This window comes from Rhinopithecus roxellana, chromosome 11, assembly GCF_007565055.1.
Source record: "Rhinopithecus roxellana isolate Shanxi Qingling chromosome 11, ASM756505v1, whole genome shotgun sequence".
In the NCBI taxonomy this organism is placed as follows: domain Eukaryota; kingdom Metazoa; phylum Chordata; class Mammalia; order Primates; family Cercopithecidae; genus Rhinopithecus; species Rhinopithecus roxellana.
In genome coordinates, this window is record NC_044559.1 from 113,059,251 (window position 1) to 113,084,688 (window position 25,438).

The following is a 25,438-nucleotide window of genomic DNA, read 5'->3' on the forward strand; positions in this document are numbered from 1 at the left end:
GACAGGCCGGGCTATTACACCTACACTTGGACTCGCCTCCTAACTATCCCCACTTGCTACTGGATACGAGATAAGTTACTGAATATTCTCTAGTTTCCTAAATCCTAAAGCAACGGTCTGAACCATAACCCGGGGGGCACATGGTAGTCCAGGAGGGGCACAGGATTTTCATCGTCACCAAAGTGTTAACCAAGCACTTCGTGGCTCTAGAAGTCGCATGCGTCCTTTTTGGAAGATGGGCTGCTTCTATCATAGTGGAACCCAAGTTCTTTGATAAATTAAAAAAAAAAAAAAATTGGTGAGTATATAGGAGATTGAGATTGGAAGTATTCATTGACTTCTATTGGTATTTCCAGTTATAATTAGTCAATGACTTCTCCAGATATAGATACCAGGGAAAGGAAGCTCTTTGAAGCAATGAGATCTCTAGCGAAACAGGACGCTATAAGGAAACCTGTGCATTTTCCCTGATCTCTTTCCAAGAAGCTGAATCCTTTTCAGAAAAACTAACAAAAAGAAATCTTACTAAAATGGATCCATGCCACATGGCTACCTTATTGGCAGCCTGAAATCCTTTGGAGAGTTTAGTAACTATATTTCTTGGACAAGATCTAAAAAGACTGTATGCGGGATTCTCCCCCTCACTAAATATCAAGACTCTACTAGATCACGTTCCTTTACACAGAGAATTTATGACACACAGTCTTGTAGGATCTGATAAATGTGAGGGCAACACAGAAGTCACCACCCAAGGTCTCCCTTAACTTGGCTAAGAGAGAAGGATCCACTACGTGGAACATGATTATTCACAAGTAATCATGATAAAAGATGGTAACAAACAAACAGAGAGTGCAGCGAATGCTCATAATTTTATGTTGCCTTGGCACTCATTTTAAATATAAGTGGGAGTTTTTCATTCCAGAAGCAAGGCTCTGTCACTTTTGACAATTTCCAGTTCTATTCACTGCACCCCCGGTTCCTCAATGTGGTCGATCCAGACATCTGCTTTATACAACTGCTGCCTGGTGACCAACTCCCTATAGGACAGCTAGATGCAGCCTGCTGGCCCTTGCACTCCATGTGGATTGTGCAGATATGCCACAGTGACTCCCTCTCAGTCGCTGCATGACCTCCTGCAACCCCTGCCTTCTTGCTTTCAACCCATGAATTACAGCTCCCTACGGGAAACCTGTGTGGGTAACGCTCTGGACCCAATAAGGTACTGGCCACGGGTTCTTCTCTCTCCACTGCCTGTGCGCTCTGGCCTGCGTGTGTGTGGCCTCCAGGGGTGTGCTATATCCCCCGGGGTCCGTAAGTACTAAAACTTCTTAAACTCTCACACTGTGCTAGTGTCATTAAAGGCCCACAATCGGACCCCTGACTGGGAGCCAGCCCCAAAGGGACCCGTGCTTGTAGATCTCTTGCTGGCACTTGTCTGGGCCTCTGGTGGTTGCTGGGGACCATGTGATTAGTTAAGTTAATAATGAAACTTAAAGAGTTCCATCTAAAACAAAGCAGTTGCACGTGTGCCCATCTATATGCCTCCTTATTAGGAAAACTCCTGGTAACAGTCACCCTATCTGTGCCCTACAAAAGTACCAGTGCTGGTATACAGCAGGCATTCCATAAATCTTTCTTAAGTAATTGAAAAAAACTGGCTTATCAAAAACAGAATGAAGTCCAGAACGCAACACTAAGGTAGTAAACAAATAACAGGAAAGAATGAGAATGTATCAGAAATAAATTATTTGACAAATATTTATCAAGCAACTCCTAGGCTCCAGAGATACAAAGATCATCGGGTACAAATTGGAAGGTACCCCAGCTTTCTCAGCATCTCTTACCTGAATCCCTTTATATTGATTTCTTGCTCCCAACAATGGTCCTGGTTTTCCTGGCCCGCTGACCCCTGCCTCTTTTAACTGTGTGCCCTGGAACTCTACTTGGTAAACTGCCTTTCTGGTTGCAGACGGCATGCTCTGCTTCCTTGCTAGAGCTAGACCTTCCTCTTTCCTGTGGATCCTGCCTTCCCTGTGGCCCCCACACAAAAATTATTCATTCTCCTTTCCCTTGAGGCTGCGGAGGAGACTCGGCTTTCCTCTTTTAAACCCTGGAAGAAGCTCACAGAGGTGTATTACCTTGCATCCCTCTTCCCAAGCAGCAGTTTCGCGAGCCAGGAGTTTAAGATTCATAGGAGATGAGGCACGCAACGGAGCTGGAGCGCATAGTGAGGCCACCCCGCTAGGGCACCACGTGCAGGGTGAAGGGAGAAGAATTGTACACTGGAGCCAATGGGTTATCAGGCTGGGTAACTTAAGATTCAGGTGTCTTTTCATATAAGGATAGCAAATAATCAGATATATCCTATACAAAAACAATTCTGGCAAAATTATGGTGAAACTGGTATGGCATAGAGGAACCTGGCTAGAATGTTATCATGGAAGGCTCTGTGAATGGCGACATCAGTCTATCAGGATTTTCAGGGTGGAAATGGAGAGAGATGGAGAGAGAGAGAGAAACACTGAAGAAGTTTAATCAAACGGGCTTGGGATTAGCTGGATTTGCAGGGGGTGGAGGCGGGAAGAATCCATGAACGATAACCCCAAGGTTTCCAGCTTGGGTCACTGAACAGAGATAAACACCAATAGGAGAATTGGAAAAAGATGCGTGCAAGGGAGTGGAGATATGGAGTCTAGTTTTGATGACGAAAATCTGGACAAAAGCAGGCAACAGGAAACGCAGCTACCAGGTGCATGAGGTTGAGCATGAAGCCATATTTCGGTTCTATCTATTAGTAGGCTGGTCCCTCTGGACTGAGTAAGCCCCTGAGGGTCATGGATAATTTGGGGGATGGAGGACATCTTATAGAGAGATACTAGATCTTCTACTAATCTAGCATGTAGAGAACTCAAAACATTCATTTATTAGTAAATACTTAAAAAGATATGATTTCATATGATTCCAAGCTGGTAAGGCGAGTCAAACCTATCCCTCCTGAATTCCCAACCCCTGAGGCAACTGTCCTCTTGATCAGAACTGACTGACTCTCTCTCCCTGCGCCAGTCTCAAACCCATCACTCAGGGGTGCCATGTTCGGCGACTTACCTGAGCAGAATGGACTGAGGACATCTGAAAGAAGTGGGGTCCAATCTGACCGCTATACTGAGTATTACACTATCATGTCCCGTTTTGTCCTATGTTAAAGAGGTCACTGAGAAATTTGAGGAGATAATGAAAAAGCCAATTGAACAGATTAAAGGAACAAGGAAAGATGGAGGGGGGGTTGGGTTCTTTCACTAATAAATAAGTGACTATTGAGTGACTTAATTATCTCTAAATATACTAGGCAGTATTATGGGTAGGACACTGTTCTTTATCAACAAGAAAAACAATGAACTGAAAATGCAGCTTCCAGCCTGGAGGTGGGGCCACAGATGGTCTTAAAGAGCTGGCCTTTCCAGTTCGTAAATACCAGAAACAGTGCAGAAGCATCTGCAGGAGAGGTGACAATGAGGATGCGTCTCTGTGGTGATGAAAAAGCTCTGGAGATGGTTGCACAACATGGTGAACATATTTTAAAGAAAAATGCTTTTAAAACTCCTTGCATTTTTTAGGGGGTGGGTAATAGCATGTTAAAGAGAAAGAGTTTATCAGTGAGAAATAATAAGATGACCAGGATTATACTATATGGCCCAAAATATTTCCTCTTAAAAACTCGTAGAGGTTGACATGGAGCCATGCTGTGGATAGACTGATGGGTGGCCTGTCAAATGCGAGATGGGTGGGAGCACGGAGCCGGGGCCTTCAGGCCTGCGGGCAGCTCTCTGCACAACCTCCACAAGTGAGCTGAAACAAGAGGAATCTGAAGCGGACCCTGTGCTTTGAGGACCTGAGGCTGGCACCTCTTTCCAGACCCCATTAACATGCAGATGCTATCAAGGTCCCAGCTGGCAGCCTGCAGGGACAATTGCCATGTTTATGACGGACACACAAGACTGGGAGTCGAACTCAGCCAACAATGGTGTGAGAAGCATCAGTCTATGGAACAGGGCAATGGTTTTCCAAACAAGCTCTTTTTCTTCGAAGTGCAATCTAAAGTGGAACCCCAATAAATAAATAAGAGCAAAGCTCTGCTGAGGAGACTGTGCCCGAATCCGATTCCTGAAGCTGCCCTTGGAGGATGCTCAAGAACTCCAAGGCTCCACACTGCATAGGCTGAATGCCACAGAAAAGGTCAAAAAGTGGCCATAGAATCATTTAATTGGATGAATCAAATACTATGAAAAGGCATATCTAGACACAAATATATCTCCATGTGCTTGAGGGTCCTGTTCAGCTGAGAACTACAGGTAGAAAATAATGAAGCAGCCCAATGTATACATGGCATTTACATTTAAAGGACAGCTAAGATCCTTTCAAATCTGTTGAGATACTATCAGGTTTACTCATCCACTTAATAAATATTTACTGTACTACTACTAAATATGACACAATGTAACAAAATATATATATATAATACACAGTCTCTTCCCTTCAGGAGGTGATAGCCTAGCACAAGAGACAAAAGAGTATGTACACAGCTCTAAGAGTATAATGGCACTCTTCTGATGGACGGGCAGGTCTAAGCAGCACAGGGGTCAACCACAGCCAGCGGGCAGGAGCACCTTGTAATCATGGCTGAAGATGTGAAGCCAGGACAGGTACCAAGAGGGAACACCAAGGATCCTAGTGGGAAAACAGGCACTGAAAGCCAAAAAGGCACAAACGGCTTGAGATGGGCATTTAGGGTCAAAAAGAGCAAAGAAATACCAGGAAATGAAGCAACAAACAGCTGTGCAAAATGAGCTATCACACAGCTTCTCAAACTTTTCCCTCAAAGAACACAGAAAGCCAAAGGAGAGTAAGTATCTATGAGAAGTTTGGGGGCAGAGTCCTAGGAGGGGAATAAGGAACAAACAATTTTCTTAGATGTCCTTACGTTTTCTCTTAAAAAAGTAAATGCAAGTCCTGTCCTACACTCTCCATGTTTTTGCATTTAATTTTAAAACAATCTTCTACCCACCAAGATGTGCAGCTTCCTACGGACCCTGGACCCCAGCACTGGGCACCCATGGTTACATGTTTGCCAGCTGATAAGCAAGGCTAGGGGTGGGTGGGCTGGCCCATCCCAGGGGCAAGGGCTGGTGCCTGCGAGTCAGGCTCTTCAGCATCGCCAGCTACACTTCCTAGAAGCACAGGTACGGTGTCCATGACTGAACAGACAAAACTAAGGGGATTCATGATCAATGCCTTAGAAATCGTGTAAGTGACAAGTGTTTCAGGAATTACAGAGAGAAACAGATCATTTTACTCTGGGAGGACTATACCTCACAAAGATGGCAAGACTGGAGGTGGTCAATAAACAACACTAGCATTTCCATGGCACTTTGGGGAGGAGAAAAGAGAACGGCACTGAACAAAGCTTGAGGGCAAGAGAGAAGTGAAGTGGGCACTGGCGAATCAGCGAACTTAGCTGGAGTTAAGGCAATGAATGGGGCAAAGTCAAAAACAAAAGGATTCTGACACTTTGACTTTATCCTCAAAGTGACAGGAGATCAATGAAGGTTTTTGTAAGAGCGATAGGACACAGTTAGAACTACCCAGTGAATTCAAAGACTTTTGTCTACTTATTTCTCCTTCAAATGTTCTTATATCATGGAAAGCAAAGTTTTATTTTATAATCAATATAGCATGGCTGTCCAGTGTTCCCTGATGAGTGATTGCATATAACATTAAGCAGCTAGGTCTGAAACCACCACTTTGAGTAATATTCAAGAATGATCAAGTCAAAGAGTTAAATCTCAAATGCATGGAAGAGGTCTTATAAATCAATAAAGAAGATGATGAATACTAATGATGTTGGACAAAGGACATGAACGTGTAATTCACAAGAGAAAAAATGATCAATAAATATTTTAAGTATTTTATCTCCCTAATTATTAATGTAATGAAAATTAACATAAAATTCTTTTCCTTTTTATGTAATTATAGATTCAAAAAGGCCATTTTTGGTGATAATTTAGGGTCACAACTCTCATATGCTGTTGGTAGGGATGTAATTCGACAAAACCTTTTTGGGGTAGAATATGGCAATTCCACTTACCAAAATTTATCCTACAGAAATATTCCAACAAGTACCTGTGAATATTCACTACAGCATCATTTTACAGGGGAAATATTGGGAACAATGTAAACATTTATCAACAGAATATTAGATTAGTGAATTATGGTACAGCAGTAGAATGCAATTATATCATTTCATATCTGTAAAGAGTGAAATAGACCCTTCTAGAGTCATTTGGAAGTATGTGAAAGACAAATTATTAGCTTCAAGAAAGCTGAGATCACGATCATCTCGTTCACTACAGGATAACTAGGGGCTAAATCTGCCTGGCTCCAAATAGGCAGTCAATATGGGTGAAATAAACCAAGATTAGGTTAAGTGAAAAAAGTTGCAACACGTTATATAGCATAATTCTATTTTCTTTTTCTGTGACACACACACATATTTCACACACACCTCTATTGGTAATAGGGGTTACCACTGGAGAGTGTGATTGGGACGAGATTTTTAAAATTTTTAATTAAAAAAAAAAAAAAAAACTAGTCAAGGGCTGGACAGAGTGGCTCACGCCTATAATCCCAGCACTTTGGGAGGCCGAGGTGGACGGATCCCTTGAGTCAGGAGTTCAAGGCCAGCCTGGTCAACATGGTGAAACCCCGTCCCTACTAAAAAAATAAGAAAATTAGCTGGGTGTGGTGGTGGGTGCCTGTAATCCCAGGCACCCGGGAGGCTGACGCAGGAGAATCGCTTGAACCTGGAAGGCGGAGGTTGCAGTAAGCTGAGATCGCGCCACTGCACTCCAGCCTGGGCAACAGAGTGAGACTCTGTCTCAAAAAAAAAAAACAAAAAACCACCCCAAAACCCCAAATAACTACTCAAGTGTATTAGTGAGAAGGGGGAAATAGTAGAAGGAGTTTGACCTACAACTCACCATGAACAATCAACTGAGGTAACTTGCTCACTTCAGACCAGCTGGGATCTTTTACTTTTTATTTTGTTTTCAGCTTTATAAATTGTTTAAAAAATTGTTTCAAAATGAATATATATGACTGTTTTAGAGGAAAAATAATCTAGAAGAATTATTTACAAATTTTTCCTTTTGGTACTCCCAAGCTGGGTATAAGGCAACTGGTAGATGTAGCTGTGGACCTGAAAACATCACAATGAAATTGGGCAGGAACGACTGACTCACCAGCAGCTAGATGGCAGCAAGAAAAGTCAAGCAGGGAGGTGCTGGGGTGTGGTATATTTTGTAATCCCTGGAATACATGCTAAGGCCACTTTCTCTTGAAACTCATTACAAGTCCCGTATCCTTAAAAGGAATTTGGATGTATTTAAGGGAAAGAGTGTTAAAGCTATTAATATCACTTACAGAGCACTTAGTATGTACCAGGCCTCTGGAAAGCACCCTGCCTACATTGAATCCTGACACCAAGCTGAGAGGTTCGAGCACTGACGTACACATTTTACCCAGGAGACGCAGAGACTGTGAGGTCAGAGACCTGCATTGGATGCATCAGGCTTCTGGGTCCCTGTGCTGCACTGCTCTACTAAGCTGCTCAAGGAACTAGCTGAATGGCAGGAAGGGCTCCATTCATGAGACCATCAAGCCAGCGTCCAGGGAGCTGTCACAACAAGACGTGGGTGCCGTGTGCACTAGCTGGTACCTTAACTACCTAGGAATGTTAGCACACATGGTGGAAACAAGGAAATCACTGGATCAAACCATCTTTACAGATTCTGACTTAGTTGCACTGCTCCAAACTAAGAAGAATGAGGCTGATATTTCCTTTTAAATTGGAAATTTGTACTTGTGAGGCTGAGGCAGGAGGTTCACTTGAGCCCAGGAGTTTAAGGCTGCAGTATGCTATAACCACACCTGTGAACAGCCTCTGCACTCCAGCCTGGACAACATAGCGAGATCCTGTCTCTTAGAAAAATACAAACTGGAAACTTGGTCCATGTGAAGCCCATTAGTTCTACAAAAGCCAAAGATGAAAACTTCAGAAAAGTGAAATAAAAGTTTGTGTTCACGATTCTATGACACACACAGCAAAAGTCTCCAAAGGCTGACAATACACCCAGGAAAAATAGAACAAGATTGTAGATCAAGAGCTGCTTCTGAATTCCTGCAGTAACACAAGTCTTGCCTTCATTCGACAAGAAAATGTTCATAATGTACTATTTGCAAAGATGCGCCCTTTTCAATATAAGTCGAAACACCGATCCTCTGCTCTCCTGTACAGAAAACTTCTAAGAGAGTCTTGACACAGAAATGCAAATCTCCCCTCCTTCCTGAGATGTTAATTCCACATCTACCTTATGGATCAGTTAAGTATGAACATCATTAAGTACCGTCTGGATTATATTTCTTCAGTCATTTAAACTTTTAAAATATTCCGAGTTAAACACACATGCTATCGCACAATTTCATTTTCAATGCAAATATTATTAATAATGATGACAAACAGATCACACTCACAATGGCTTTTTCTTCCAAGGATCTCAAGGGATTTGGATAACTTGGGGCTCAAGGGACCTGGAGAATGGCAGCCTTCCCTGAGTGAATCTTGTGGGAAATCTCTGGGACTAAGGCAACTGTAACTTAAATCAGTGGCTTCCAAACTTTTCTGACCATGGTTCACAGCAAGAAATACATTTTTCATGATGACCTACAACACACATACCATGCACACAACTCTTAACGACAGTGTCAGGAATTTACCTTCCCTGCATGCAGTATACTTTGATGTTTTCTATTTTACTGTATTTCTTTCTTCTTCTTCTTAATGCTATTGTTACTGTTGTAGTGTCGGTGACAATTCACTAAATTGATATCATGACCTACTTACAGGTCACAACCACTGGTGTGCAAAACATTGCCTTCAGTGTCCACAGTTTTAAGACACTGGCCTAGGCAGTCTTCTCGCCCTCCACGCTCTTCCTGGATTCACCCGTCCTCTCTCCTGGCTCCACTGACTATCTGTACAAGAGGACTCCAGCCCAGATTCCATCTCAAGGCTCCAGAGCCATACATCCAATTGCTTACCAGAGAGCCCTCACTTGGACATCTCAAAAGCAACCTTAACATCATGTCCAAAAAGGTTATTTTATCACGACCATCCCCTAGCCTTAGTAAATGGGCCAACTCAGCTGTCCGAGCCAAAAACCTAGGAGTTATTCCTCTTTCCTTCCCTCCCATAGCCGATTGGTCACCAAGTCCCGCTTCTTATAACTTCTAAATTACTTTAGAATCCTACCGCTTCTCCCCACCACCACCCCATTCTTGGTATCACTCCATGGGGCTACTGCCACAAGCCTTCAGGACTGCTCTCCTCCCATTCTATTCCACCCTGAAGCTAGAGTGATCTTTCAAAAATGCAAATCAAGTTACACTGCAGACCTCCATGGAGTGCCAATATCCCCAGGATGGAGCTGCAGCTCCCTGAGAGGCCGGGCCTCTTTGCCGTTGCTCCAGCCCTGGCTCCTGCCACATTTCTCCTATTCTATCGTGGTGTCTGGCTCTAGGGTCTGGCTGCACATGAGAACCACTGGGGCAACTTTTAAAAAATATAAGTGCCCAGGCCTCCCTTCAGAACAATTCAATCAGAATCCAAGAAGTGACTGACTGTGCAGCCCTGGCCCTGCCAAAGGCCTTTTCCTGTGTCTCACAAGCTGGTCCCCACATGCTGCCCCTTCCGTGTCCTCAGCCCCAACACCAGATTGGCCCTTCAGGTCTCAGTTTCAAGGTCATTTTCTCAAGGGCCGTATTCCTTAATTCCCCAGGCCTGGGAGGCCTCATGTTCCCACAGAATCCTTAATTTCTCTTATCACAACCTAGTGGGTTCTACAACCTCCCAGCATGGCACGGTGGCTTCAGTAAATATCTACAATATGAATATATTAACGTCAATTCTAATAACAGATATGACGAGAAGATATGGTTGAGGAAAGCTGATGGAAAAACACCACCACTGACGTGCAAGAGATAAACCCACATCGGAGGCATCTGTGCAGTTCTCCTTCTTTCTGTGGAGTGTGCAGCTGGGTGGCAAGCAGAGGCCATTTGGTGCCTAAATTCGGCCACATATTCCCATGAAAGCCTTCCCCGAGGGACATATCTCATCTCCATCTTCTTCCTAGTTCATCACAGATAATGGGTGGGAAATTCAGTTTCCCCTGCCTCAACAAATGTGAAGAAAAAGCTGCCTGTCCAGAATGATCAAGTAAACCAGGGAAGCTAGGTCGGACCTGGGCCACCCTGCTCTACTGTGTGCCGGCACCAGGCTCTCCCTCCCAGTGGAGAGTTGAAAAGAGGAACACTGAACTTGTAGGGAAACGCTAAAGCTAATATTCCTGCAGCAACTCCTCAGCCACATTTCATGCTGTGCATATTAAGGTACCCATTAAAGTCTTGCTGGTAATCGAAAAAATTATCTATGTGCAATGAGAATGAGTTAATGCAACAGAGGAACCTTAACTTTTGCATCTCCTGACTTTCCACTGTTAAGAGGTACCTTGCATTTTTGTGGGGTTCTGTACATTTCCTATATAGGTGTAAAGTCATACTTGAGAGATATAATTCCATTCACCACGCAAGCAACTTCATAGTCTATTCTATTGCATCAATTTTTTCTGTAAAAATAAATTGTTAAGGATATTATTCCTGGAACAGAATAAATTCTTGGAATTACTGAGTAACTTATGTAGCGTTCCACTGTTCCAAGAACACATCACTTATTTTATCATGACAATGTAAAGGTATTAATCTTTTGGCTTCCATTTCAACAATGAGAAATGCTGCGAGAGACACAGACACCTGCATTACATTTCAGCTCAAGTTTATATCATCCATAAACATCTCTGTTTTGGACACCTCGGCCAAACAAATGCTCACAGAATACTCTATGTAGCATCTGATTTTATGGAACTATAAAAGTTCCTTGCTGTTAATTACAGAGACAAATGTCTCCTCACACATTTGGTTACCAGATAGCAGCATAATTAGTTTTCTCCATTAACCTTTCAGATATAAAATTTGATTTCAAGTAAAACACATTGTAATCCCCTTAGAATCTGAATAACACGGTATATTTCTGCATGTTTGAAAAAAATGCAATACTAAGAAAACAATTTTATGGATTCTTATTTACAAGGATATTGGTTGTGTGGAATACTGAAAGAAAATCTGTCTAAACTTTGTAATGATTTTTTGAAAATATATTATCAAATATGCGTGCGATAAGCTATCCTTTGTAGAGAAATGAGGCACAGTCACCTGACCCCCAGTGGAATGTGCCCTTTGACCTCTCTCTCTCCTAACTATGGTCATGCGGCCACATTGTTCAGCACAGCCTCTCATCTGCTCCCCCTTCATCCTGGCATCTGTGAGACAACGGATGAGGGAGGTGCGTTCAGCTGATGGCAATGGAATAGTTTTTTTCCTGTTTAAAGTCAAATTGCCTTCAGAATGACTGATCCCACAACCCTGCCCTGCTAAGGACCATGCTGTAGCTTACATTCGCAGAGGGCGCGTTTGATGGGTTCAATGATGTAGATGGGGTGCTATCAACATTGACGTACGTTTACATTGCCGACACGTGGAGGGTGGGATGAAGACCTCCTGTGTCGCATGGGACAATCCTGCACAAGGAAACGGCCTCATCTTAATCGTCCCACTCTGATCTACTGATTACTGGAGGCACACTACCTTTTAATATGTTTTAACATGGAACTCATGTATTCGAAAATAGTTATTAAGAGTCTACTCTGCGCCAAGGAATACTACAGTAGGAATACAGCATTGAACACTCAGAGTATTACCCTGAAGGAATTCAAGCTGAGACTGGAAGGACAATTAAAAGATCATGGAGGCAAGGGTAGTCGAGGTCACTCTAGGCAAAGAGGCCAGCAGAGCACACGCCAGGGCCCCAGTGTTGCAAGATTCCAGGGGTGCTGTCCCTTGTGCCATGTGAGTCTGCGAGGCCCGGGGAGAGGGGTGGCATGGAGACTGGTGACACACAGGGGCACAGAAGGGCATCCTATTTCAGAGTTAGACTTTAAAGGAGGGAGACTTTTACCTAATAAAATAGAAAACAGGCTGGGCATGGTAGCTCATGCCGGTAATTCCAGCAGTTTGGGAGGCCAAGGAGGGCAGATCACTTGAGGTCAGGAGTTCAAGACCTGCCTGGCCAAAATGGTGAAACCCTGTCTCTACTAAAAATACAAAAACTAGCCAGGCATGGTGGCAAGCACCCATAGTGCCAGCTACTCAGGAGGCTGAGGCAGGAGAATCACTTGAATCGGAGGTGAAGGATGCAGTGAGCCGAGATTGCACCACTGTACTCCAGCCTGGGTGACACAGTGAGACTCTAACTCAAAGGAAAAAAAGTTTATTTAACAAATATTTATGATATTTCCTAGAATGTGCCAGACATTGTTCTGCAAACAAAAATGCAAAGAGACCATCCTGGCTAACATGGTGAAACCCCGTCTCTACTAAAAATACAAAAAATTAGCCGGGCAAGGTGGCGGGCGCCTGTAGTCCCAGCTACTCGGGAGGCTGAGGCAGGAGAATGGCGGGAACCCGGGGGGCGGAGCTTGCAGTGAGCTGAGATCCGGCCACTGCACTCCAGCCCGGGCGACAGAGCGAGACTCCGTCTCAAAAAAAAAAAAAAAAAAAAAAAAAAAAAAAAAAAAAGAGATCGGGCTAGATGATAGCAGGATACATACAGGCTTGGAAGAGTTGATACCAAAGGAAGCTTTTAGATTTCTAGTGCCAAAGGCCATTATATTTTAGGGTCCAAGTAAAAGACTGTATTTCTCAGTGTCCATTGAAGATATATGTGACCATACAAAAAATAAGTGTTGACTGGAATATGTGGTTATGTTCTTTAAGAAGCAAGTGGAACAAATAAATTAAGCAAGCACTTGTTGCCCTATTGGGATTTTCTTGTGTGTTTTTTTTTTTTTTTTTTGAGATAGGCTCTCACTTGTTGCCCAGGCTGGAGTGCAATGGTGCTATCTCAGCTCACTGCAACTTCCAACCCCCGGGCTCAACTGATTCTCCCACCTCAGCTTCCTGAGTAGCTGCGACTACAGGTATGCACCATTACACCCTGCTAATTTTTGTAGATTTTTTTTTTTTTTTTTTTTTTGCAGAAGAGTGGTAAGCATGTCAATGAAGTGAGGAAGTACACAGTCTGAAATGTAAGGAAGGAGAGCTGCTGCAGGAATGAAAAGTGGTCTGGTATGGCTGCTGTACATGGAGGCAAGAGGGGAGTGTCAGGAATCAGCTGGAAGAAGTAGACGGGGGCAGTTCATGCAGGGTCTCAGCTGTCATGCTAGGGAGTTTGGGTGCACTTAGATGACAAGTAATTTCAAGCATCACACCTACAATCCCAGCACTGTGGGAGGCCAAGGCTGGAGGATCGCTTGAGGCCAGGAGTTCAAGACCAACCAGGGCAACAGAGGGAGATGCTGTCTCTACAAAAAATAAAAAAATTAGCTGGGCATGGTGGTACATGCCTGAAGTCCCAGCTACTTGGAAGGCTGAGTAGCTTGAGCCCAGGAGTTGGAGGCTTCAGTGAGCTACGATCATGCCATGCACTCCAGCCAGGGCAACAGAGTGAGACCCTGTCTCTGAAAAATGGAAAAGAATTTCAGGCAGAGGGGCAGCCCAAGTTGCACACAATACTCTCAGGAACCGAAAGGCACCATGTGGATCGCAATGGCTGCAGGTTCAGGTTTCTGCCCTTCACCAGCCCCACTCCCCTGCTATTGCTGGGGCACTGCTGTCCGGGTCACTTTCTCTCCGATAATCTGCTACTTATAAGGATAACAGACTTCCTGCGCCAACATCCCAAGTCTATTTTTAACTTTGAGATGCAGAACACACTGGTTCAAAATCCTTGTTTCACCGTATAGACGGCCATATGATTTTCCTCCGAAAATAAAATCACAGAGAGGCTGAATTGTCAACACGTTTCCTTAGATTCTACCCTTCATGACTTTATTATTATTTTTTTTCAACGATTTGGTCATGCCCAGTGTAAGAAAAGTAAAAGACCACAATATATCACACTTTTAATTTACAGGACAGTTGCTGAACCACAACGAGCCTTCCTGAGAAACAGAAAGAGGTGGTTTTTCCTCAGGACAGCTGCTGCCCCCACACAGGCCGTGGCAAGCAGCTGCAGGCTGCATGTTAGCCCCACTGGTCCTTCACAGCGCCCCCTTGGGCAGGTACAACTTGGGCGGCTGTGTGCAGGGGCCCAACTCCCTCAGAAACCTGACAGGCACCGAGGTTGGTTGGTGTGATGTTTAATACATGGCTGTATGTCCTTAAATTAAGGTAGAAAAGCTTGCTTCATGTGGAATCTGAGAAGTCAACAATGTCAACATCGGTTTACAGACGGGCCAGTGCTATCTTAAGCACCTTTGTAAAGCTGTACCTGTGTTAGAGCAGAATAAGGAACAAGTAGAACAAATGTGATTTTCCAATTTTGGTTTCCAACCTGTCACTGGCTTTCATATGTGAGTTCTCCTTTTCGGTCTCTTCTAGATTTGAAAAAAGAAGTTGTATCTCACAAATCAACATCAGAAATCCCAAATTTCTACTCTAGTATGTCACAGAAGCTTAAAGTTAAATGAGGCATCTTTTAGTTTGGCTCACTAAATGTCTCTAAAATCTCAATATAGCAGTATACTTTACAATAAATCTTCAGAGTCCTAACGACAGTGTCCAATATATTCATGCATTTAAATCACATATCTGAAGACCTATCAGCAGAGTACCTATGACGGATACAGCATTGTGCTAGGTTCTCAAAGGATCCAAAATGAATTCAGGTCACACTTGCCCTCTAGGATCTGACAATTTACATTAGGAGCGATTAGAAGAGTCCTGCAAATAAACAACTCCATTTCAATGTGGCAGCTGTTAAGGTTCGGGGGAGGATCTGCTGGGTGACTTGAGCACAATAAAGCCACACACAAAAATAAGTAAATATTAGGCATCACATGGTGAGTGCCAGAGAAGAGTACTGTTACTACTTAGTGCCCAAGTACAGGAAGAAAAGGTAACTCCTAGGCCGGGTGCAGTGGCTCACGCCTGTCATCCCAGCACTTTGGGAGGCCGAGGCGGGCGGATCATGAGGTCAGGAGATCGAGACCATCCTGGCTAACACGGTGAAACCCATCTCTACTAAAAATACAAACACATTAGCCGGGGGTGGTGGCAGGCACCTGTAGTCCCAGATATTCGGGAGGCTGAGGCAGGAGAATGGCGTGAACCCGGGAGATGGGGCTTGCAGTGAGCCGAGATGGCGCCACTGCACTCCAGCGAGACTCTGGAGTGCAGTGCAGCCTGGGCGCCACTGCACTCCAGCGAGACTCTGTCTCAAAAAAATAAAATAAAATAAAAGGTAATTCCTAAATCTGGGAGAAGGAGGAAGAATGGGGTAATAAAAACACAAACAGTGTTAACAGTGTTTTTCAGTTTGAAAAAGCATTTTACCATACAGGATTTCCCATGTGCATCAGGAGGGCCAACATTATTCTTCTATTATAGAAGATGAGGAAAGCCCTCAAGAGTGTTATCCAAGGTGTCACAGCTGGAGCCTGAGATTCGAAGCAAGGTTTTCTGACTCTAAATCCGACTTCTCTCTACTATGCTATGTAAACTGAGAAGGCTTACAGGCCAAGGTAATATTTGAACTGGGCTTTAAAAACCGATAGGAGAGACAGGATTTTAGGGGAAGGAGTTTGGAAATGGGGTAAGGCATGGTAGGAGGCTAGGATGGAGAAGGAGCCACCGTGAAACGGCGGAGATAAGAACGGGAAGGTGCTTTAAGGAGGGAACGATGTGGCCAGTTTGACAACAGCACATGTTTTCAGTGAGGGTGAAGAGCAAGAGAAGGCTGGAAAGGTGGTTTAGGAACAGACAGCGAACTGAACGAGGGGGAGAGCAGGGCCTCACTCCTCCACGGCAGCGTGTTACAGTGGGAAGACTGCGGCCAGGCCATGTCCAAATTCCAGATCCAGGCTCTTGTCTCCTAGCTCTATGACCTTACATACATTAACAATTCTAAAGGCCCATTTTTCTCATATAAAAGTAGAAATGACAATACCTTCTCAGAGCTGGTCTCAGTGTTAAATGAGATAAAGTTCGGAAGTGCCCAGCATACACGGGAGATAGTAAACAAGCCCTAGCTCCTTTCTTCCCAGCAGGAGGGGCTTTCCCAGGCCGCAGCTCCTGGCCACCCCATTCCTTCTCTCTGTGGAGCCCCCTCTGCACCTGGAAGTCCTGCTTTAGGAAGCCGGCTGGCTCAACGGAAGGTGGTTGCATGAAAGCTGGAGACAGGGAGATGTAGATGCGGTCGGCTCACACTGCGCATACTAAATACTCAGTGAAGGGCTTTGCCTTCATTCTAGAACCCATGACAAGGCAGCTGAAGTCTCTAAGCAGGAGAGAGGGTGAGAAGTTACGTATTGAGATCAGCCCATGTGAGCAGATTGGAGCAAGGAGTGTGGCAGCTCTGACAAGGTGAAGAGCTCAGAAGTGGATGTCAGGAGACCCGACTGGAAAGTGTGGTCAGCTACTAATGACCATGTAGCCTTGGGCAAATCACTTTCACCCCTGAGTTGAGGTTCCCATTTGTAAAACATGAGGCCAACACCAACCTCACAGTGTAGCTGCAATAGAAACTAAATGAGAAATAGAGTGCCCGTATGGCCTAAATACAAATGCCTCCCAGGCTTCAGGCAACAAGTCATACGTGAGAACGACAAAGTTCTGCATCCATAGCTACTGAAACACATGTATATGTGCACATAAATTGAAAGAAGCTATCGGTATTTAAGTCTCCTCAACAGGCTCTCCAAACTTTGACTTTGCTTGCAATTGTTTTTGAAGCCATTTTTCGGTCCTAGAGTATAATCAGACATATCAGGTGCTGTATGAAGCCTTGGGAACAGTCTAGACCAGGGGTTTTAAAATAGTGACTGGGGGTGCCCTAACATTCTGCAGAGGCCCACAGAGGAATGTGGAACGCACATAAGGCACTCTGGGTCTCCTCGACCTTACTTCAAGCAGCTCTGCTCCCCTTTGATCTGCTGGACACGCTGGGGGTTCCGCTTGGGAGCGCGTTTGAACAAAGCCTGCCATGCAGTTAAGGGCTTGCTTTGGAGATAGGCAGACCCTGGCTTGCATCCTGGCTCTGGCACTGAGTAACTCTGTGAACTCCTCAAATTCTTCACCCATCAAGAGGGAAAAACAACACGTTTCTTGGGACAATTAATGGGATAACATTTACAAAGTCCTTTACATAGTGCCTGGCACACAGCAAGCTCTGGGTAAATGACACTATTACTGGCCACATACTTAACCCCAAGAGACACTCCAGGTTGTCTGTTCTGTTCATTCCACCACCAAAAAAGGAGAGGACTGACATGAAAGAGCACAGGGACACAAGGACACAGTGGGGCCAGGGTGCTGAAGGTGGAGCTTTTACGGGGAGGAACAGAGTGGGGAAGCACTTGCTTCCAAATACTGGGATTTCGGGGTTCTACTTTTCCCCTTGGCCCTTCATTTCCCCTAAGGTTGCAACTCCTGCCCCAGATATGGTGACACACTAGACCGTTCTTCCTCTTGGGAGCAGGGACTCAGCTCCTAAGCCTTTTGAAACCAACCAAGAACCAGGGTGGGACCCAGGCCACCTGACTCCAGGTGAAGACCTCCTCCGTCTTACAAACAGACCTGCCCAGTCCTCCAGGGAGGAGAACGATGTCGTGGCTGGGAGATAACTCTCTAACTTGTAAAAGTGCACAGGAAGTTTTCGAGTGTGTCCTCTTTGGGGAGATTCTGGGGACTCTAGTGGGGGCAGCTGTCATCAAGAAAGCCATTGAAAAGAGATTTCGGAGTTTCAGAGACGTCGATCCTGCTCACCTGGCATGGCAGCCACATTGTGTGCTTCATCTGTGGAAAGCTGAATAACTGAACTGAATACTAAAAAGAGTAACTAGAACAGGGCTTGGCATGGATGAAAACGGAGTACAATGAATATCTGTTGAATGAATAAATGAATGAGACTGAACACCTGACAAATATGTTTCAAATGTACATACTATGATAAATGTAACCCAAAATCCAATGTGTGAAAAGAGACTTCATTTTATATTTGTATTAGTGCTATGAATAATAAATTAATTGTCTCATTAAAATCCTTCTGTAAGTGCCCTGCTAGCAGCTAAGGCCTCCTCCATGAGCCTTGGCTTTGCCTGGCTCCACAGGGCAGAGGGGAAGGATCTTTGAGAGGAGGCCTGGGTTTACTCTGGTCTCTGCTATTAATGAGAAGGTCAGGTAACTGAGCTTTGGTTCCCATCATTATAGGAATCATTATATCTACCCTAAGTACCCCACAGGTATATGGTAAAAATCCCGAGAAAACAGATGTGAAAGTACTTTCTAAGCCATAAGGTGCAACACTCATGGTCAAGCTATAATGATGCTTACTGCCGGCTCCCTCACCCTTCCCATCTGGAATCTTCTCCAGGGAGGAGAAATACAGGAGCGAATCTTTCCTTTAGTTCAACATCTCTGCTTCGCAGAGCCCTCCCCTCTACCCCTTCCAACTCTGCATTTGCTGTTGCCCTGACCATTCACATTTGTCATTTAATTACTGTTCACAGGGGGGCAGTTAAGTGCAGTGTTCAAAGCTCAGGCAGACCTGCACTGGAACCCCACCTGACCTGTGGTACTTCCTACTTGAGAGACCTTGGGCAGGTCACCTCGACATCTCTAGGCTCATCTACAAAATGGGGATGACGATAACTCGTACAGACATTCTGCGAAGAGCCACTCAGGTCTTTCATGTAAAGTGCTCAATGTGCTGCCTTGCACACAGTAAGTGCTTAAACAACTGTAGCTCTTACGATTGCTGAATACTGCGCCCTCTTTCCTGAATTTGTCTTGTCTCCTCTCCAACTGGATCTCAATCTCCGAGAACAAGGTCCCTGTCCTATCCATTTCTGTGACTATCTCTGACCCCACTCCCATGCCAGAAAAGTGCTGAGTTCGGAGTATTTTCTCATAGACACTGGGTGAATTGACTTAACGGAACCGTTTTCCTTCAAACAGTGCTTAAATCTTCATTGTAGTCCCATCACAGCCAGCTTGAGAAAGTCAATGTCCACAGGGTAAAGTAATGTCTTCTGACCCTATTATCCAGTTAAAAATATGTAATTCCTAAAGCACTCTGCCAAGCCATTTACACTACTGAGCTACCCGACCATGTGAGATGCACTATGTTCGTTAACAGCCTAAAAATGTTCCACAGAAGGAGACCTGATATGGGAACCTCTGCCACATTCTGGAAGACTCTTTTTCACCTAGGACATAAACTTTGATCTTATAGATGCAGATAGTACTAAAGGGAACACATATCTTTGAATGTAGAAAATCCTATAGAACATCCCTGGGACAGTGTGTCAGTACTTTGTTATAGAGGAAAGAGTTCTAGTATTTTGGTACCAACCCCCCTTGGCTGTCATAAGCTTCCCATAGAATTCTACATATTTATGGACAGGCTTTAGCAATTTATAAAGTAAACATAATTGAAATATTTAAATCTATGTTTTGAAAAGTGTAACTGTAAAACTATAAACTATAACACTGTCAACAAAAAATTCCTACTTCCGGATGCCATCAGTAACTATTCTCAATTGTTCCAGAAATCATGTTTCTGTGACAATTTCTGTTATTTTTTTCCTAACTGACCTAGAGATCACAAAATAAAAATGTTATTTGGGAACCAACTACATCGTGACCTCAGAATGAACAAAAGATTGAGAATAACCCACAGCACACTCCCAGGCTGTTCAATCTTTTGTCTCTTGATATTGAAGGCCTTCTTGAGCAACCACTTTGAAAAATGTATCTATTTCAAGCCTGGTCTTTCATTGGAATTCTTGTATCTTCCTCAACTCGGACCAGGAAGAAGAAAATCAACAACATCTATCATCTTTGGGAGTTTCCAGCTTACTGAATCCTGGGCACTAGCATCCTGTTGCTCTTCAGCTTCCCCTCTCTTATCCTTACAATTCACTTCCCTCATAGTGACCTTACCACTTTTCTAGTACACAGCAGAAAGCGCGGGAAAGCCTGCCTTGCTGGAGAAGAACTAAATCAAGGACATGATGTTCCATTTGTATGGTGAACGTAAATTTTCTACTAAAGGGCAAATTCGTTATTTCAAATGGCTTATAGAGTGTACTCTGATAATACAGAATTCCAACTGACAAGCCAGGCGCGGTGGCTCACGCCTATAATCCCAGCACTTTGGGAGGCCGAGGTGGGTGGATCACCTGAGGTCAGGAGTTCGAGACCAGGCTGGCCAACATGGTGAACCTCTGTCTCTACTAAAAATACAAAAAATTAGCCAGGTGTGGTGGCGGGAACCTGTAATCCCAGCTACTCAGGCGGCTGAGGCAGGAGAATCGCTTGAACCCGGAAGGCAGGGGCTGCAGTGAGCCGAGATCATGCCATTGCACTCCAGCCTGGATAACAAGAGCGAAACTCTGTCTAAAAAAAAAAACCAGAATTCCAACTGACCAAGTTTAGGGGACTGGAAAGACTGAAATCCAAGAATATTCTCTTTCTGGGCCACAGCATTTCACTTGATTATTAACCTTTTGGCTCCTAGCTCTCTTTAACAGTAAACAGGTACTGGGAGCAGTGCTGGCACCAGTGATATTCTTTCCCTCAGCAAAAAGATCCATGTGCCATTAATGAACGCTCATGTAAGAAATGCTGACATTTCCCTCCTATTTTTCCTCTTAAAGTATATATTAATATTTGACTTCTTCCCAATGCATCCCGACCTACCCTTTTTATCCCTCAAAGCAAAACCAGGGAGATCCTGGTGAGAGCTTCGTTTGAAGGCTGACCCACACTGGGTCTGGGCAGCAGTCCTGCTACCTGAAGTCCCCTTTGATGGGGTAATTGTGGCTTTGATTGTAATCGCTCTTGCTCTGACCCCTCTCATGTTCTGCTTCCTTGCTATGCAGTGCTGGGCCCTCACCCTGCTACCTGGGATTGCAGAGGTCCAAGATGGGCAAGGTTGAAGCCAAAGACCACACCATCTACTCTCCACTCTGATCTTATGGGTACTTCACTCTTAGAGGCAAAATCCTACATGGTTGCATTTTTGGCTGATGGTGTGCAAATAAAAAACTGCACATCCAAAACCTTTCCTGTACAGCGTGTGCGCCAACACTGCACATGGGAAAAGTGGCAATGTTTGTGGCTACCTGCCTACCCATCATGCAGCTACATTTGCTGGAAAGTCTCAGAGATGCTGCTTTAGCTCTGCTCGTCCCTGACGTGAGCTGGGAACAAGGATGGTAAGAGGAAAGCATGCTGTTCCCCCTGCCCCAAAATGCTGGTGTGAAAGGGGCACAAATCCAGGAAAATGAGGAGCTCTTTGATGATAACTAGCACTATCAAGAGTTGGTTAGGCAGACAATCACACTTTTATTTTCCTTATGCTTTTTGACTGTAGATTTAATTTAATTTTGTCATGGCAGGATTAGCAACTGGGCCACAGAGGTGAAGGGACATAATAAGACAGCACATTAATCCTCTATCCCACCCAAGGCAGAAGCAAAACCAAACAAATAGCAGCTTCCTGGAAATTGAATTTCTGTTATCCAGATGTCAAAGATGTAATACCCCAATTACACAAACTATTGCCAGTGAAGCATGCCAGCGAATATGCAATGTAAATGGGGTGAGCGCAGAGCCACAAAACTGCACAGTCAGCATCTGGCTCTGTGAGTGAGTGATAATTAGCACTGTGTGTAGACACTAATAAACATTTATGTCTGAAATTACAACTTTTAGCAATGTTAATAAGGGATATATTGGCAATCTGTAAAATAAAAGGTCTTGAAAAGAATGTCATACATTAAGCAATGGCAGACATTTCCCGTTCCTGAACAATTTCCTTTTTCCCCCTAATTGCAAATGGCCACGATGTTTTGCTAAGAAATTAATCGACATAGGAACCTACCTAAAAAAATGGGTTGTGTCTCTTTGGCCTCCCCATTAACATCGTTGCTGAATTCTGGGATCTTATACACCTCATGGTGATAATCTGGCATGAGAAAACAACCAAAAATTAGAATCCTAATGACCTCAAGATAGGAATCAGCAGTCAAGTCTAGAATCTCATTCTATTTATTATGTATAATCCATAATTTATAAATAAACTTTTTGAGAACTGAATCACAGAATTTGTAGTCGATAATAATTCCTAAAACTTTGCTCATTCTGGAGTATGCAAACTTGAAAGATTACTTTGGCTTCAGAAGACAGCTTTGCTTGATCACACCATTTTCACGGTAAATTATGCCCACGGATGCCAATTTTTAGGTGTTTTTTTTTTATTTGAGGTGGCAAGTAACGTTTGCCCAATCATAGAGCAGGAGAGGTTTCCAAATTTCTCTTCACAACCCATTTTCACCAGCGTATCAACAGTATGCTTTAAAGTTAGCCAGCACTCTAGTTTTCTCAGTTTACCCAGAAAATCTCAGCCTTTAAGCAGCTTAAAGGCAAAAACACATGAAAAATACTGATTTGTTATTTCAAATGTAGTATGATTTGGATAAGAAAGCAAGATTTTCATCTTTCACACAAGTGACTCTTTCACTTTCAGCTACTGCACTTTATTTAATATGCAACAGTTTATTTTCTAAAACTGCACCTGCAGAGAGAGAGAAGAATCAGACCTATAATTAAAAAAAAAAAAGAAAGAAAGAAAAAGAAAAAGAAAAAAGGAAAAACTTGCTATGTCAGTCAGAGTTTAAAATACAATATTTTACAAGCTTCTCTATGGAGGCTACTGCACTTTGGCTTCTATTTTTGAAAAGTAGGGTCACTTAGGCACGAAGACAGAGGTTCCTCCTTAACACCTACTCCCCTTCCTCTGGCCTTAGATCTCCCAGGACCAAGTCAACAAAACTACTCTCACTTTTAAGATAAAGCAGTTAAGTTCTCTGAGGTCATCAATAAGAAAGCAGCCTACATTCCTGAATGAATCAGATAGCACCATTAGGGCAGTCACCCAGACAGAGACTTTTAAAAGTCCAAGTAACTGAGTAATCAACACGGATGTGGAAAAAAAAATTTACTCAGAAAGTGGGAAGAGCCAAGTATTTTGAATGCGTGAAACTATTTCAGGCCTCTTTCATTAAACAGTGTCCAAACTAAATTAGGGGAGGCAGATAAGAATGGATCTTCAAAATGCCTATAATCAAACTATTTTCAGATGAACCAAATCCACACCTTAGCTAGCTTAGCTCAGTTTGAAAAATTCGATTACTTGTAATTGCCCACGATTTTTCACTAATTTTCATCAGTTTACACGTGACTTCTGCAGGTTGTTGAAGAGTTTCTACCCTGACAGGTTCTGTGGTGTGGCTTTGACCTCAACTTGATTAAAAGACGACATTTAAACAGAGCGGGTCTAAACTCAATATGAGGACTTGTGACATTACAATGAACAAAGTCACCTGCCCCTAATTAAAGATGACAATGCATTTTGAGATATATTTTCACGATGGCTCTTACCTTGAGTTATCATTAAAAAAAAAAGTCAAGTCAAATCAGGAAGATAAAGACTCTTAACAAGTAACTGAACACAGACAAGACTGTATTCCACTTTCCCCTCCCTGACCAAATTCAAACCCCGAGAGTGTGGTGTACACCTGTTAATTCGTCAGGAACTATCTGGATTTTCTTTTCTTCCTTTTTTTGTTTTAAAGGATACTTATCTGACTGCTACGTGATCTAGTCTAAAACACCTTTCCAACCCAAATCAGCTAGCTAGAGATGTTGGATGTCAACAATTCCGCCTTGGGCTTGGACACGGCGTGAGCTTCTTTCTCCTTCTTAAAAAGAACAACAACGGTCATCCTTTTTCCTCCTTCTCTTGGCGGGGGGAAGGGGGAAGACCCCGGAAAACAAAAACAGCAAATCTCAGGTCCGATGGTCCACGCTCGGCCTGATGCCCAGGCAGGTCCGCGGCCGCGCCAGCCCAGCCCCGGAGGCGCCCCGAGGAGGGCTCGGGCCCCCCGGTGTCATTGTTTGCTAATTTCCTGAGCTGCCCTCCGACTTGTTTACGTTAAATAACACCCCGGCTCCCCCCGCACAACTTTCCCCGCCGCCCGGCGTGTGCGGCTGCGGCCCTGCCTGCCAGCCCCGCGGAGGCACCGGGGGACCGTGAAGGACCGGGGGCTCCGGGAGGGCGCACCCCCCAGCGTGGACCCCAGCGGGCGGCCGAGGGCGCGGCGCCCGCTGCCTGCCCCCGCCGCCCTGGCGGCCGCTTACCTCGGCTCACCAGTTTGAAGCTCTGGGATTTCCTGCTTCTTTTCCTCTCGGAGAACTCCATGGTGCGGGGAAGGCGGCGGCGGGGGCTGAGAAGGCGGCGGTGGCGGCAGCGGTAGCGGCGGCGCGGGCTCGTGTCACCACCGCGGAGCCGCCGGGACCAAGGTCCGCGCCTGGAATCGGCGGGGGGAGGCCGCGGGACGGGAGGAACCACCGCGAGCCCGCTCGGGGCTGCAGGCGCGGGGCCCGGCGGCGCGGGCTCCCGTGCGAAGTTGCCCCCGCGCGGCGCCGCCTCCCGGTGCCCTAGGCGCCCCCGCGGCCCCCGCTCATGCCGGCCCGCGGGTTCCAGACGCCGCCCGCCGCAGCCCAACTTTCCGTTGGGAGCGGGCCGGGCGGGGGCGCGGCGGCGGCGGCGGCGGCGGGGGACGGCTCGGGCGGCCGGCCCGCCTGGGCTCAGCTGCGGACGCGGCGGCGGCGACGGCCCCGGAGACGCGGCTGGCTGGCGGGCGGGGTGCGGGGAGGGCGGCGGCGGGTGCAGAGCCGGCCGGGGCGCTGACCGCCCCCGCGGGAGGAGGGGCGCCGGCGGAGGGGGCGGCGCCGCCGGGACCCCGGGGCCACCTGCTGGCGGAGCCCGGCCGCCGCCATCCCCGGGGGCCGCCGCCGCCGCCGCCGGCCTGGCCGCGCGGCGCCCGGAGGAGGCGCGGAGGCCGCGGCGCAGCGCCCTGGCCCGGGCCCGGCCGGCCTGCCTGCCCGCCCCCGGGGACGTCGCCACCCGGGCCTCCGCTCGCAGACCCCGCTGGCCGGCCTCCCTCCGCCGCTTGCTGAGCCGAGCTCCTCTGTGCACCTCGCCGTGGGGGCGCGGACCGCCCCGGCAGCCACCTCCCCGCCGTCACATCCCGGGCGCCCCGGGGCCCGATGCGGTGATTTTAGGCAAGTTTTAGGGGAGAAA

At 45.5% G+C, this 25,438-nt stretch overlaps 1 protein-coding gene across 18 annotated transcripts in view; it reads right to left on the reverse strand.

The window, feature by feature from the left end:
• BEND7 (BEN domain containing 7) overlaps nt 1–25,085 on the reverse strand; it is an 83,445-nt gene extending 58,360 nt beyond the window's left edge. For 8 of the 18 annotated variants that reach the window (XM_030941251.1, XM_030941252.1, XM_030941256.1 and 5 more), the window contains exons 1-2: nt 24,493–25,083; nt 22,175–22,258 (exon numbers count right to left, since the gene is read on the reverse strand). In XM_030941251.1, the coding sequence (XP_030797111.1) occupies nt 22,175–22,258; nt 24,493–24,553 (145 nt within the window). In that variant the 5' untranslated portion in view covers nt 24,554–25,083. Of the gene's footprint in view, nt 1–22,174; nt 22,259–24,492 lie in introns of all 18 variants that reach the window. The other 10 variants (XM_030941246.1, XM_030941244.1, XM_030941249.1 and 7 more) reach the window with 5 other exon arrangements.
• Between the last annotated feature and the right edge of the window lie 353 nt (nt 25,086–25,438).